Consider the following 13,555-nt stretch of genomic DNA (forward strand, 5'->3'; position numbering starts at 1 on the left):
TATTTCCTTCTGAGGACGCAGGGACACTTGGGAACTAGATTTTCGGTCTCAAGGAATCTGTCTCCTTCTGAAATGGCTGAGACACCGCACGGTGGGCTCGGGTCACAAAATGGTGCCTGGTAGGGGGAGGGCTGGGTCCTGCATTGCAGCTCCCGGCCAGCCTGTCCTTGGCAGGGTCACAGACCTGCCTCCAGAGGGCTCACCTGGAGGGAAAGAGGTCTTTAAATACCCAGCGCACCTGATGTCACTGTGGCGTGACCAAAGCCATCCCCCCGGCCCCACCCCCTCTCTATTTCACCAGGCTGTTCCCATGTGGGACTTCCTACCTGCGACATCTTGCAGGCAAATCTGTCTTGAAATTAAACGAAGACTTCTTATGGCGCCTAAAAAGCGATCCTGGTTAAATCGCTTCATCTGGCCGGTGATGCCCCATTTGCACAGAACCATGAAACTCAAAGCTACGTTGTAACATGTCTCCACTGTGTTTACTAAAACGGATCAAAGCGGGAGCAAAGGGATCACCAAGAGGAGCAAAGGGATCACCAAGTATCTGCGAGTCAGATCCATGTGCCGGCAAAATCTGAACGCTCTCCATTCTCTTCAAGTAGGAAATAGAAGCTTTGGGAACACGGCTGAGGAGGCGCAGAACCTCTCAGGGCTGAAAGCCGCCTTGAAGACTGCCCCGCGCTACCGTTCACAGACCAGGAGATCCAGGCTCAGGGCGGGAAGGAGCCAGAGTCGCGAGGAAACCCCGGCCCCAGGGCGAGGAGATTCCCAGGGGGCAACACTCCATTCCCTTCTTTGGCCTCTTCTGACCTCCACCCTGTGGTCGGTCACACTGCCTCTGACGGCTGGTAGGCGCCCAGGCACCTGGGAGCAAGCCAGAGGCCGTTTACCCCTCCCCTAGATGCACCCTCGACTTCCTTCACGGGGAAGAAGGAGCTTCTGATCCGCGACATCACCACCAGCCCAGCCAGGGCTGAGAAGGAGGAGATGCCACCGAAACAGGGCTTGGCAGGTGGCATTGCCCACAACCCTGTCCACCGCCTGGCCAAACCACAGGCGTCTCGGCCACACGGTGTTCGCCGCTTTCTTGCAAAGGCCTTGGATGCTCTGGGGTCTGGGCACCCTCCCCACCGCCCCCCCCCAGCCACAGTGGGGTCCCCTCACGGCCCTCCGTGTGCCCCCCTGGACTTTCCGCAAGCCCAGCACCCCCAGCTCCGTGGAGGTAGGTGATGTGATACGTGGGGAGAGAGACACATGGGTAAAACATCAACAAAGCCAATTTTCTGGACATGTTGTAGGCAAAATTAAGGTGTTCAGAGAGTTAGGAAGAAATAAACAATATGTTTTGCTTAAGATAAGAAGCACGGGGGGAAACAGAAGGCTTGGGGGGCGTCGGCCAACCTCACCCTCCAGCTTTCCTCACGACTTCTTGAAATTCCGGCGCGGCTGAGCGCGTGCAGCTCCAGAACCTTCTCTCCGCCGGGGACCGCGTCTCCATCTTTTACAGCTTCAGCCCGAAAAACGAGACCAGCCCCGCGGTGAAGTTCAACCCCTCGCCTCTCGAAGCAAAGTGTGTTATTTACCCTGAATCGTGTTCTTCGACGAGTACTAAAAAGATACAGTTTCTTCAAATGGATGAGAGTTATCGGCTTTTGGCTTGGAAGGTGACTTCTCCGTGGAGAAGGAGGCAGACCGTGGGGGGGGCGGTGACAGCGACAGTCATGAGCGGGGCCGCGGGCGCTGGCCTTCCTCCCCGGCCGCCCCGCCGCCGCGTTGTGAAATGCTGCTCGAGGACACACCTCTACACTCGCTTCCCCGGCGGAGCCAGAAAGGGGGATGGAGCGAAGGCCCGGCCGGGCTGCGCGGACCGGGCGGCCTGACGCCCAAGGCCCGAGGGCGCTGCCAGGGCTGGGTGGCGGGGGTCCCTGTGTCCGCGGGCACGGCCCTGCCACCGCGATCCTACAAGCCACCCTGGGCCGTACTGTCTACTCCGCCCTCTGCCGGCACGCCGGTGTTTTACCTCTCGGCCCGGATCTTGTATCTCAGGACGAAGTAGGCAATGAGGCGCAGGGAGATGAAGAAAACCCCCAGGACGATGAAGTCCAGGTAGAGCTTGGCGTCCTCCACGTCCAGCTCCCGCAGGATGGCCTCTGACTTCTGGAAGTGGCACGTCTCGTCGATGCCACAGTGCAGGTCCTCCCGGTCCAGGCCGTAGATGGACAGGATGACCCCTTCGAACCCGTACCTGCGGAGGAAGGCACAGAACGTGAACACGGCTCTGCCCGCGGCCAGGGGACCCCGCAGCCCCATGCGGGGGGGGGGATCCGGGTGGGCCCCCAGCCAGCCCTGACCCACAGCATGGCCGCCCTCCCTTCCCCAGACCTGTCGTCATGGAGATAGCTCCCAGCCCTGCAACGTCGTCCCAAGACAGACGCATCCAGCGGCTTGGCTGAGGTCTGTCCAGTTTTTGTCTCCTCCAGAGCCTCCTCCCGAAAAACCAAACTGGACGCACAGTAGGGATTTGTTCAGTGGAGAAATGAATTGAAAACCCTTTGATCAGGGCGCCTGGGGGGCTCAGTCGGTTAAGCATCTGACTCTTGGTTTTGGCTCAGGTCACATGATCTCACGGTCCGTGGGATCAAGCCCCGTGTCGGGCTCTGCGCTGACAGTGCAGAGCCTGGTTGGGATTCTCTCTCTCCACCCCTCCCCTGCTCATGCTCTCTCTCTCTCTCTCTCAAAATAAATAAATAAAATTTTTTTTAAAAAGCTCTCTGTTCACCTCTGATATTACATACTTTTTTTTTTAAATAGTTAGGACCTGATCACCTTCAAAGGAACGTAGAACATCTTTTTTTATTAGTTTTCCTTATTTTTGAGAGGCAGAGAGAGACAGAGCATGAGTGGGGGAGAGGCAGAGAGAAAGGGAGACACAGAATCCGAAGCAGGCTCCAGGCTCCGAGCCGTCAGCACAGAGCCCGATATGGGGCTTGAACTCATAGACCGTGAGATCATGACCTGATCGAAAGTCAGACGCTCAACCGACTGAGCCACCCAGGTGCCCCAAAGGACCGTAGAACATTTAAATAAAACCCTTCTGTGCCAGCTCTCGTTCTGTCCCAGCTCTACAGCGCCAGAACAAAAACACCAATTTTTAGGAAGAAACCTGGGTTTCTGATTTCTTGGTGTTGGAACGCACACCGATTGCTGAAACTCTGTACGAGTGCTTTGTTTTGATTTTGTTTTCCTGAACAATACATCTGGGTCTGAACTGACATTCTAGAAAAGGAAAGCTTCTTCCCAGCTTCGGATCTCATGCGTCACCCGGAGTCCCTACAGCCGGGGGAGGCGAGCTCTGAAGGCGGGCGCTGTCCAGTGAGGCCAACGTGCCAGGAAGCCCCCAGCAGAGAGGACGAGGTCCGGGCGTCACAGTGCCGAGGGGCCAGGACGCTCTTGGTCGAAAACAGTAGGATGTTTAAAACATGACTTGGTTTCTCTGGATTTACACGCGGTCAGAGTGACGGGTGTTGTTCGTTCCCGAGAGGAACGAGGTTCCTAAGATGAAAACACTCTCCCCACGGCAGCTCTCCAAAACAGGCGGAATTTGGGGGTCCACAGTGGCTCCTCCAAGGCACACACTGTTAGTATTTATTTTATCCTTATGTGTGTGTGCGTGTGAGTGTGTGCGTGTGAGTGTGTGTGTTGGTGACAATGGGAACACGTAAGACTTAGGGAAAAAAATGAAAGGCACCAACGGCCTTGGATCCGTGATGCAAGCGTCACGCTGGCCTGTAACTGACGGCTGAGAAGTGGCTTTTGTCCCCTCCCTCTGTGCACACAGCCCTCCGAGTGATGAGAGACGTCACACACGCTACCTGACGTAGGAGATGTACGACATCCACTGCAGGTAAGCTGGGATCGTGTCGAAGCTGACGAAGAACCCCGAGAAGAGGAGGACGGGGATGGCCGTCACAGGGCCCACAAAGGTTGCCACCTGGCGGGACACAGAGAGCACGTGCTCAGAGGCGGCAGGTGGGAGGTCCCGCCCGATTTCCTCAAGTGTCCCCAGGAGGCCATCCCCCACGTGTCTGCAGGGTCGGCAGCAGCCGGGGCCGGGCCAGGGTGTCAGGCTGGGGCCCACGAGGCCAAGCTGGCACGAAGGAGTCCCCGTCCTCCAGCAGCAGGGAGCGGCTGGGATGCTGGGCTTGGAGATCAGCGGGCCCCAGCAGAGGGGACGGGAGGCAAAGAGACAGAGCCTTCTGCAGGGCCGCAGCGGGGACCGCAGTGACTGGCAGTGAGGCAGCAGGAACAGCACCTGGAGGGTCGGACAGCCAGGTGCTGCCACCGCGTCCGAGGGAGGAAGGGCCGTGAACTCTATCCCCTGGGCACCCACTGCGGCCGGTGGGCCCAAGCACTTTCCACGGCCATCCCGGGGGGTACCATCGCTATTCCCATCCGTGGAGCCAGGGGCCACCCTAGGGGCTAAGCAGGTAGGGCTGGCAGGTTGGGGGGCAGGGCGGTGCCGGACACGTGAAGGGCACGTGAAGCCCCAGAGAGCACGTGGAGGGGCTCGGGGCAGGGTGGGGGCACAGACTGCAGCTGGGCAGGGGGGAGGTCCACGGGGTAGTGGAGTGGACTCCCCAGAGGCTGCAAACCGTAGGACTCCGAGCCAGCTGCGTGAGCCTGACCAGACCGTGTTGCCTCTTGGGCCTCAGTCTCCACATCTGCGAAATGGGGACAGCATCCCAGCTAGCGGGAGGGCGTGGGGGGGGGGCTCCATGAGCTGTCATGTGCCACCCGAGGGCACCTGCTGGTGGCAGTGTACCAACCCTGACCGGCCACAGCATTGTGAGTCCTTCCCCAGGGAGCGACCAGGTGAAGCCGATCCAGGCGGTCAGGGCAGAAGCAAGAGGGGGGCTTGGGGAGGAGGGGTGGTACTGAGCCCCGCCAGGGCAGCAGCCCCGGCCGCACTGGCCCAGGTGGGGGAAGGGAGGCCCCTCAGGTGGTGCTTCCTCCGCCGATACCTGCAGGGACGTCGAGGCAGCTCCAATCAGCAGACCCAGGGACTGCGCCACCAGAGAGGTCATGGTGCCCAGCGCGGCAAACAGGACGAACCTCACGGCGTCAGACGGCTGTGATGTCATCCAGTACACGATGCTGCAGTAGGCCACCGGGAACATGATCTGGAAGCACAGGGTCCGTCACGCCCCCTGCAAACGGCTGCCTCCCCCCACCCCCTGCCGGCAGTGACGGAGAATTCCCGCCCCTCTTCCAACCACGCCCCTTCATTCACACACCTGGAAGGGGACATCGGCCATGGTCTTGGCCAGGTAGTAGGCTTTCAGGCTGTACCAGTAGTTCAGGTGCTCCCGAAGGAACACTCCCATCTCCAGGGGGACTAGGAGACAGAAGGACGGAAAAGGGGTCGGGCGGACGTCCCCGGCCAGCTGGAGACGCGCCCAGGCGACCCCGTGCTGAGCTGGAGGCCGCGGCCTGGGCCTGTGCGCGTGCAGCGCTCAGAGACGGAGCGAAAACATGTGAAGTGAATCACCAGCCTGGAAAAAGTGCCGACTGGTTTTATAGCCCGAAGAGTCACCGAGCGGAGAATCAAAGAGCGGAGGACGTCTCCTCGGAGACTGAGCGTTATTTTAGAGATGCGCTCAAGTGGTTACGGCTAACCTCACCACTGACCAGTGTGAGTCCTTCCGTGCGTGAGAGCCCCCAAGCTGGTCCTGAGGATCCAGGGCCATTTAGGGCGGCAGCACTCGGGCCGGGGGGCGGTTTTTACGCCAGAGTTCACGGTCAGCCCGAAGTGAGCAAGGGCAGTGCACTCACAAACAATCCGGAACTACACAGAAATCCATCCAGAATAGCTTTACCTGCTCGCAAACTTGGCCACAGCAGGCTCCCTTAATAAGTGAACGAGGTCATGCTACCCCAGTAAAATTTGAGGGATTCCTGATTAGAACACCTTTCAGAAACCCCCATCAGCCTTCCTCCATGCTTACAGATATGCCATTAGTGATTAATTCCTTTGGCTTAAACATGGTATGTATTTTCTCGTCTAAGAGAAAATATGATAGTACCTGTCAACCAAGAAAATGGCACTTCGAAGAACCAAGATAGTACGCGTCAGAAAAGTCATCTATGGGCCACGCCCCGGTCTCGGCGCCCCATTGGTGGGTGGGTCTAGGGTCAGGCACTCACATGTGAGAACGGTAGGCATGAGGGCCGCGAACATGAGGAACAGCATGGAGAAGAAGAGGAAGCCGGAGTTACTCAGGACCTTCTTGGCTTCGTTCCCGATCCCCAGGTAGAGCAGGCCGATGAGGAGGCCGATGCCGATGTGAGACGTGATCCGCAGGTGTGTCAGGACCTGGGGGCAGACACGGCTCTCGCTGGTGTTCGCGGGGGTCAGGCAACGACAACAGGGCCAAGGCCTCTGGAGGCATCGGCTGCTGATTTCTCCTCCAGAAAAACAAGCCTGAACCCTAAACCAACTCTCTCTCTCTCTCTCTCTCTCTCTCACACACACACACACACACACACACACACACACACAGCATTTAACTGCTGTGAAAACAGAAGCAATTGCTAGAATGGATCCATCCGAGGCCCCTCCTCGGACCACACTGGCCCGGGAGGCCCCCAGCCCTCCAACTTTCCAAGTAGGTCCCGGAGCCCCACTGGGCACTCAGCCGTCCTCGGCAGGTGGCCCGTCAGGTTGTCCACTGGGACAGGTGGACATGATCACAGCTCCCGGTCACTCACCACCTCCCGTCTGACGGGCTCTGTACATCTGCCAGCACCTGGGCCCCCAGGGACTCCTCGAGGGAGGAGCACTCCCACTTGGGCCTGGCCGGTGGGACGTGCGCACGGGAGACGGTCTGCCGCCCCCAGCGGGAAGTTTTACAGGCCACCTGGATTTCTCTCACGCTTGCCCTTTGCCGCGTCCCAGAAAAGGAGCCGTGTGTCCGCTCTGGGTCCCAGGATGAGACACGTGAGGCAGGGCCACAAGCCACAGCCACCAACACACGACACCAGTGAGACATACATGTTTCCTATTGTAGCCACTGGCATCTGGGGGCTGTTTGTCACAGCAGCATCGTGGAGGGAAAGCTGACTGATGCAGATGCAGGGAAAGCAATCCGAGAGCCCCATCGGGATGAATAAAGTGGAAAATGACCCAACACGCATGAGACACGAGAGAATATCTGCAAACACCCTTACCGAATCCCTCATGATACTGAGGAAGGTCCTTTTGAAGAGAATGCAGAACTGGGTGAGGCAGCTGGCCGAGAAGCTGTGACAGCCTTCCATGGAGGTGGAGTCCTGGGGACACACGCGGGAAGGGGGAGGGGTGAGCCGCCCGCCCGGGACGCACCTCCCCCCGGCTCGGAGCCCCCATGCAGCAGCGTGCAAGGTGCAGCATGCAGCCGTCCCACCGGGGGGCCGGGGGTTTGCATTACCTTTCTCAACCCCTTTAATCGTTTTGCCTGCTTTACCTCTTCAGAGGGCCGGTGCCAAAGAAAAGGGTTCACCTCGGCATCCCCCCCAGGCTCTCTCCTGTGGTCAGAATCACACATGCCCTCCCGGACGGCTCTCACCAGGCGGCTGTTCTGGTCACCGTATTCACCGGACGCTACCTCCATGACTGCAGGAGACACAGGCGGGTCAGCCCCGGGCCCCGGAGAGGTGCCCCCAGGTCCCTCCCATGGAGCCAGGCGGTGCTCATTTTGCGACAACACAGCCATTAGCCTCGCGGGGATATTTTCAACCCATTATACGGACGCTGTGTGACATGATGAAATCATTTCACAGCCAGTGTGTTTTCAGCCCTAAACTCCCCTCCCCCCCACCCAGAAAGGCCATTCATCATAGCAGAAGGGGGCTTGTGTGTCCCTATGGGCCGAGGCGGGAGTGATTCTTCAGCACCATGGAGAAGGGCCCCGGAGGCACCAGGCTGCGTGGGACCATCAACCCCACCTCTCTATCCCCAGGGATGTCAGACGCTGTCTCTGGCTCCCACTGGCCTCTCCTTGGCCCCTGGTTCCACACCCCACACTACTGCTGCCCCTTCTCGCTCCCGACCTGAGGTCTTGGTGCCTCTTTCCCACGGCCCCACCTCTTCCTAACATCCTTGCTGAGGCCCAAAGTCCCCGGCCTTGATTTTTTGGTTCTGTCCTCTGCAAAACCAGCTGTCTGCTTTCCCCGAGCCTGAACCCCTAAACCAGGGTGGTCAAGCCCTCCTAGGTCCTGTCATAAACCAGGACATGTTGCCTGGAGACTGGAGGGAAACAGCCACAAGCCCAGGAACGTTGGAGCCACCAGGAGCTGCAAGAGGCAGGAAGTAGCCTCCCCTGGGACTTTCAGAGGCAGCATGGCCCTGCCCACACCTTGACTTCTTTCTGGCCCCCAGAACCAAGAGGTTTTAGACCTCTCAGTGTGTGGCTCAGCAGGCACGGAAGGCAGGAGGTGCTGGCAAAGATTGGACCCTGGCACCGGGGTTGAGGTAGGGAAACAGCACCGAGTCAGGGATCTCCAGCACTTGGGGGTCTAGTAAACATGAAGCTGGAGAGAAAGAGAAGGCAAGAGGGATGCCAGGGACTCCAGCTTGCAAAGCGAGGTGGAGGACATTTGGTTTTGGAGACACGGCCTGGAGAGGCTGTTGGGTTTGCTGAGAGCTATGTGGGGAAGCATGATGTGGAGGACGGTGCTGGGCATGGGGACCCGGTGGGGGGAAAGTGATGGCTGGCAATGGTCAGTGCCCGGGAGGGTGTGGGTAGAGAGGAGAATGCCTGGGAGCACTGCCAGCACGGAGGTGTGGGCCCCTGCGTCTCAAGGCCCGTGAAATGGTTCAACTGGCCTCCAAGCACCAAGGCCACAATCCCAGGACCACCGGCTCAGAAGGAGGAGCTCAGACCATCAACATAGTCTCTGGACACTGAGCATCGCCTTTTTTTTTTTTTTTTAATTTTTTTTTTAACATTTATTTATTTTTGAGACAGAGAGAGACACAGCATGAACGGGGGAGGGTCAGAGAGAGGGAGACACAGAATCTGAAACAGGCTCCAGGCTCTGAGCTGTCAGCACAGAGCCCGACACGGGGCTTGAACTCACGGACTGTGAGATCATGACCTGAGCCGAAGTCGGCCGCTTAACCGACTGAGCCACCCAGGCGCCTTGAGCATCGCCTTTTTTGCTATGTTTGGTCAAAATTTAAATCAGCATTTTAACAATTCGGTTAACCGACGCAAAAGGGTCACTTTTTATTTTTAAAGGTTATTTCTTTCCAGAAATAACTTCTTTAAAAGCAGAAGCCTAACACAGCATAGCATTAGGAAATTCTGCTCCTAACAGCTCTCTTGTTCTGGTTCCCAGGTATCTTATCTGGAGGAAAGAAAACCTCTTGTCTGTTCTTAAAAGCTCCACCGCAGGATGGCACTTGACCCATGTTTGGAATAGTGAAGGAATTCCAGATTTTGGGGCTTCAGGTAAAAGTAGAAACCCACTGATAGTGGAGAAGAGCCCTTTTCTTTCCCCTCCAGCCGGTCAAGGCTCTACTTACCAAAATCAGCAGGGTTGTGATAGGTTGGGCAATTCAGACCTAATTCCCTCAAGTACGGTACAAGATTTGAGACTTTTCCCCGGTACACACATTGTCCTTGACTAAGGACATAAAGCTGGAAAAAAGTAAGGAAAGGGAGAACACCAACCTTGTCTTCCTTTGTAAAGCAACAAAAGCTGTCAATCCGTCCACCCCTCCACCCACCACCCATTCAACCATCCACCCACCCACTCACCAATCCTTATACCCACTCACCCACCCACCCCTCCACCCCTCCATCTAACCACCCACCCACCCATCCACCTACCCATTTACCCACCCACCCATCCATCCATCCGTTGATCTATCCATGCATCCACCACCCATTCAACCATCCATCCATCCACCTTTCCACTCATCCACCCACCCACCCACCCATCCACCACCCATTCAACTTTTCATCCATCCATCCACCACCTATTCAACCATCCATCCATCCATCCTTCCATCCACCTTTCTACCCACCCATCCACCACCCATTCAACCTTTCATCCATCTATCCTTCCATCCATCCACCACCCATTCAACCATTCATCTATTCATCCTACATCCATCCACCCATCCATCGGTCAATTTTTCTCACTTTCAGGACAGCTATACATTACCTCCCCCAAACTGTTAAAGTTCAAAGGAAACTTTAAGTCAGGGAAGGTATTATATGGACAGGCATTACTTTACTATATCGCTTCCTGCCCCTTTGCACTAACTGCCTGCTAGGAAAGATTTTTGAAACTATACACATTTCATCCCTGGGCCTTTTTTTTTTTTCTTATTATAATATTGAAACCTAAGATTTATAAAAGAGATGATGTCGTGCACATATGATAACCTGCCATTTAATTCTGTAAAGCAGGTGTTCCCCATTGTTACAGGGGTGGGGGTGGAGAATGAAGCTTCCACAATGTCAGTGACTTGCCCAAGACCCCTTGGCCAGATACCAGCCCCAGAGAGAGAATGCTGGCCAGCTCTCTCGACCCCCTCCTGCCCTGCCACCTTAGCTGCCGATGACTCCAGAGTCTTATGAAAAATAACACTTAAGGCCATTCAGAAATGAAGACGCCTCCGGGAACCAACAGGAAGCAGAGTCCCTGGGACTTGGCTTCACTCGGGCTATCATCAAGTGGTCTGCGCACCTGGTCAAAGAGCTCGAAGAGCTTGGCGCTGGGCTGGTGGACAGTGCAGATGATGGACCTCCCTCCTTGGGCCAGTCCTTTCATCAGGGAGACCACCTGGAAGCAGGAGGCGCTGTCCAGGCCACTGCAAGGCAAGGGGCACCGTCAGATGCCTGTGGGACCCCCCAACCATACCCTGTATTCAGCACACACTGGGGAGGCCTGTGATGCACGCCTGAGCCTGTCATGTCTTCTAGAAGCGGATGGAGAGAGGGAAGGAATTCAGGCCTCCCCTCGGGGACCCCGGGATAGGAGAAAAAGATGGGCAGGCAGAGCACATGCCTCCCCCCTTCTGAGGCTACTGTGGGGCCCCCCGTGGACACTGCTGATGGGGAGGACGGGGTTCCTCCCTCATTGTTCCTGATTACCTGGTGGGCTCATCGAAGAACATGACGGGAGGGTTGTTCACCAGCTCCAGTGCGATGGCCAGGCGCTTCCGCTGGCCGCCCGAGAGGCTTCCGGTTCTCGTGTTGGCGCAAGAGAGCAAGCCCAGAGCCGTCAGGATCTCCTTGACCTGAGGGAGCAACGGGGCCAGGGTATCCGTCAGGGACTGCCCACCACACTTCACCACCTACAGGGCCCATGTGGAAACACCTGCTGCCTCCTGCATCCCACTCGTGGATACACACGGATGGGACTGCAGAGCGGGGCCCGTTGCCGAGTGGACAGGCGAGTTTCCAAGTCCGAGGTCCTGATTTGGGCCCAGGAGGCTGGGAAGCAGTACTGGAGCCAGGCCCGCCTGGGGCGGAGTCTCCGATACGCCTCCTGCAGAGGTGACCTTGCGGGCCTCTTTAAGCCTCGCTCAGGGCCCAGGCCAGGGAAGGTGCCCAATCACCGTTTGTGGAACAGGTAGACCGGCAGACACACAGAGGATGATCAGGTTTCTGACCAGCGCGGAGGGGAGGGCCACCGTGGCAGTTAAATGGGATAAGGAATCAAAACACCCAGCTCAGGGCTTGGCGTACAGGAAGCATGTAACCAACAGCAGCGACCAATGCCACCATTCTTAGCGCACACGGCTCCTGCAGACGCGCCCCACGCAGGCCGGGTCTCTCCGGAAGAAGGAAAGCTGCCCCTTGGCACTTTGTCAATAGAAGAACCAGGTGTCCGACGTGCCAGCAAGGCCAGGAAACCGCTTAAAGCCGTCACCACCCTCCACGGTGGCCCCGCCGAGCCCGGCCCCCGGCCCCCGGGAAGCAGGCTGGGCTCCGGGATACAAACAGTCCACTGGGACGACGCCTTCCTGTCCGCTCCAGATGACTGACCCAGCATGGGCTCAGGAAACAGAAAGTCAGCAGGATTCAGTGCAGTGTCTTCCCGGAGGCAGCCCCTGGGAAGGCGGGGGTCCACCGCCGCTGTCCTGCGTCCACACCAGGCTCGCCGCCCAGGGCCAGCCCCCCTGGAGGTCCCACCAGAACACACCCGGCGACCATCCTGTCCCCTGGTGGCAGAAGCGGGCGGACCCCAGTCCAGTGGCTTCTCTGGGGAGATGAGGTCATCCCAAAGGAGAAAGAACTCCCAGGGAAGAAAAATTTCACTCCAGCTCTTGAATTCCTGATGCACGGTCAGTACAGAATGCAAGCCTGGGTGATGACAAGAGCTGGGGCACCACTGCCCCACAGCCCGGGAGGCCGTCAGGTCAGACGGACTTGGGTCTGAATCCCACCAGGCTCTTCCCTTGCTGACCCATAAACCCAACCCACGGCCCTTCTAGGACACACTGCATTTGAGGGATCCCAACCTAGAAAGAAGGTCAGCGAGGTTTCCCGGGAAGGGCCATCGAAGGGGGGCTGTGGGGGGTGTGTGTGCCCTGGCCCACTTCCTTCCCCTGCAGACAGCACCTGTTGGCTTTCCCAGAGCCACCAAGCTCATTCAGTCTTCTGGAACACAGACTGAACTTGCAGAATGAAGGGTCATTCTGGTTGTTCCAGGCTCGTCTTTGGGGTCCCCCCGCAGCGCGGAGCATGCCCTGTCCTGTCCACGATCTGTCCTCTTGGGGATCCCTCCTTGTGGTCAGGCATGGTCCTGTTCCATGTACCCTCGGCCCCCACAGACAGGACGCAGGAGGTGGAGGCAAATATCGATGCCTGTCCTTCTCCTGCCTGTCCAGCCCATTTCTCTGGCGTTCTCTCAAGAGTCATGCTCTGCTGGTTGGTTTTGTTCTAAAACTAGTCAGAAAGAACAATGTCCCAGCCCTGGGAGACCTTGCTCCTGAGAAAGCCCCTTGCTGGGGACCCTCGAGGGCTGAGGCTGCTTTTCTGGGAACCAAGGAAGGCTGTGGACAACACATTCCATTACCTAGTAGAACATTCTATACTAAGGGCACCTCCTGGGTGGCTCAGTCGATTAAGTATCTGACTTCGGCTCAGGCCATGATCTCACGGTTCGTGAGTTTGAGCCCCGTGTCAGGCTCTGTGCTGACAGCTCGGAGCCCGGAGCCTGCTTCAGATTCTGTGTCTCCCTCTCTCTCTGCCCCTCCCCTGCTTGTGCTCTCTCTTTCTCTCTCTCAAAAATAAACACTAAATTTTTTTTTTAAAAAATAGAACATTCCATTCTATTGTGTTTCCACAAGATACAAACAACTATAACTCAGGCTGGGGGGAAGTGAGTCACACTCGCCACTGTTTCATCCTGGAAATAACCAGCCAATCCGGCAGATGCATTCTCGGGGGAGGCGGGACCCACACCTGGCTGAAAAGCAGAACGGGGGCTTCCAGTAAGAAATGTGTGCGGGACCCAAGACCACCTCTAGGCGTGCATGCTCACGGCCTCG

At 57.3% G+C, this 13,555-nt stretch overlaps 1 protein-coding gene across 5 annotated transcripts in view; it reads right to left on the bottom strand.

The window, feature by feature from the left end:
• ABCG1 (ATP binding cassette subfamily G member 1) overlaps window positions 1-13,555 on the bottom strand; it is an 81,037-nt gene that overhangs the window by 8,864 nt on the left and 58,618 nt on the right. For 2 of the 5 annotated variants that reach the window (XM_019432673.2, XM_019432670.2), the window contains 10 exons: window positions 11,151-11,296; window positions 10,744-10,867; window positions 9,572-9,686; window positions 7,473-7,657; window positions 7,234-7,335; window positions 6,211-6,379; window positions 5,301-5,401; window positions 5,028-5,186; window positions 3,879-3,997; window positions 2,027-2,251 (listed from right to left, as the gene is read on the bottom strand). In XM_019432673.2, the coding sequence (XP_019288218.2) occupies window positions 2,027-2,251; window positions 3,879-3,997; window positions 5,028-5,186; window positions 5,301-5,401; window positions 6,211-6,379; window positions 7,234-7,335; window positions 7,473-7,657; window positions 9,572-9,686; window positions 10,744-10,867; window positions 11,151-11,296 (1,445 nt within the window). Of the gene's footprint in view, window positions 1-1,265; window positions 2,252-3,878; window positions 3,998-5,027; window positions 5,187-5,300; window positions 5,402-6,210; window positions 6,380-7,233; window positions 7,336-7,472; window positions 7,658-9,571; window positions 9,687-10,743; window positions 10,868-11,150; window positions 11,297-13,555 lie in introns of those variants that run through there. The other 3 variants (XM_019432671.2, XM_019432675.2, XM_019432674.2) reach the window with 3 other exon arrangements.

The sequence above is a fragment of the Panthera pardus genome, unplaced genomic scaffold (assembly GCF_024362965.1).
Source record: "Panthera pardus isolate Hobbes unplaced genomic scaffold, ASM2436296v1 HiC_scaffold_16, whole genome shotgun sequence".
Lineage (NCBI taxonomy): Eukaryota > Metazoa > Chordata > Mammalia > Carnivora > Felidae > Panthera > Panthera pardus.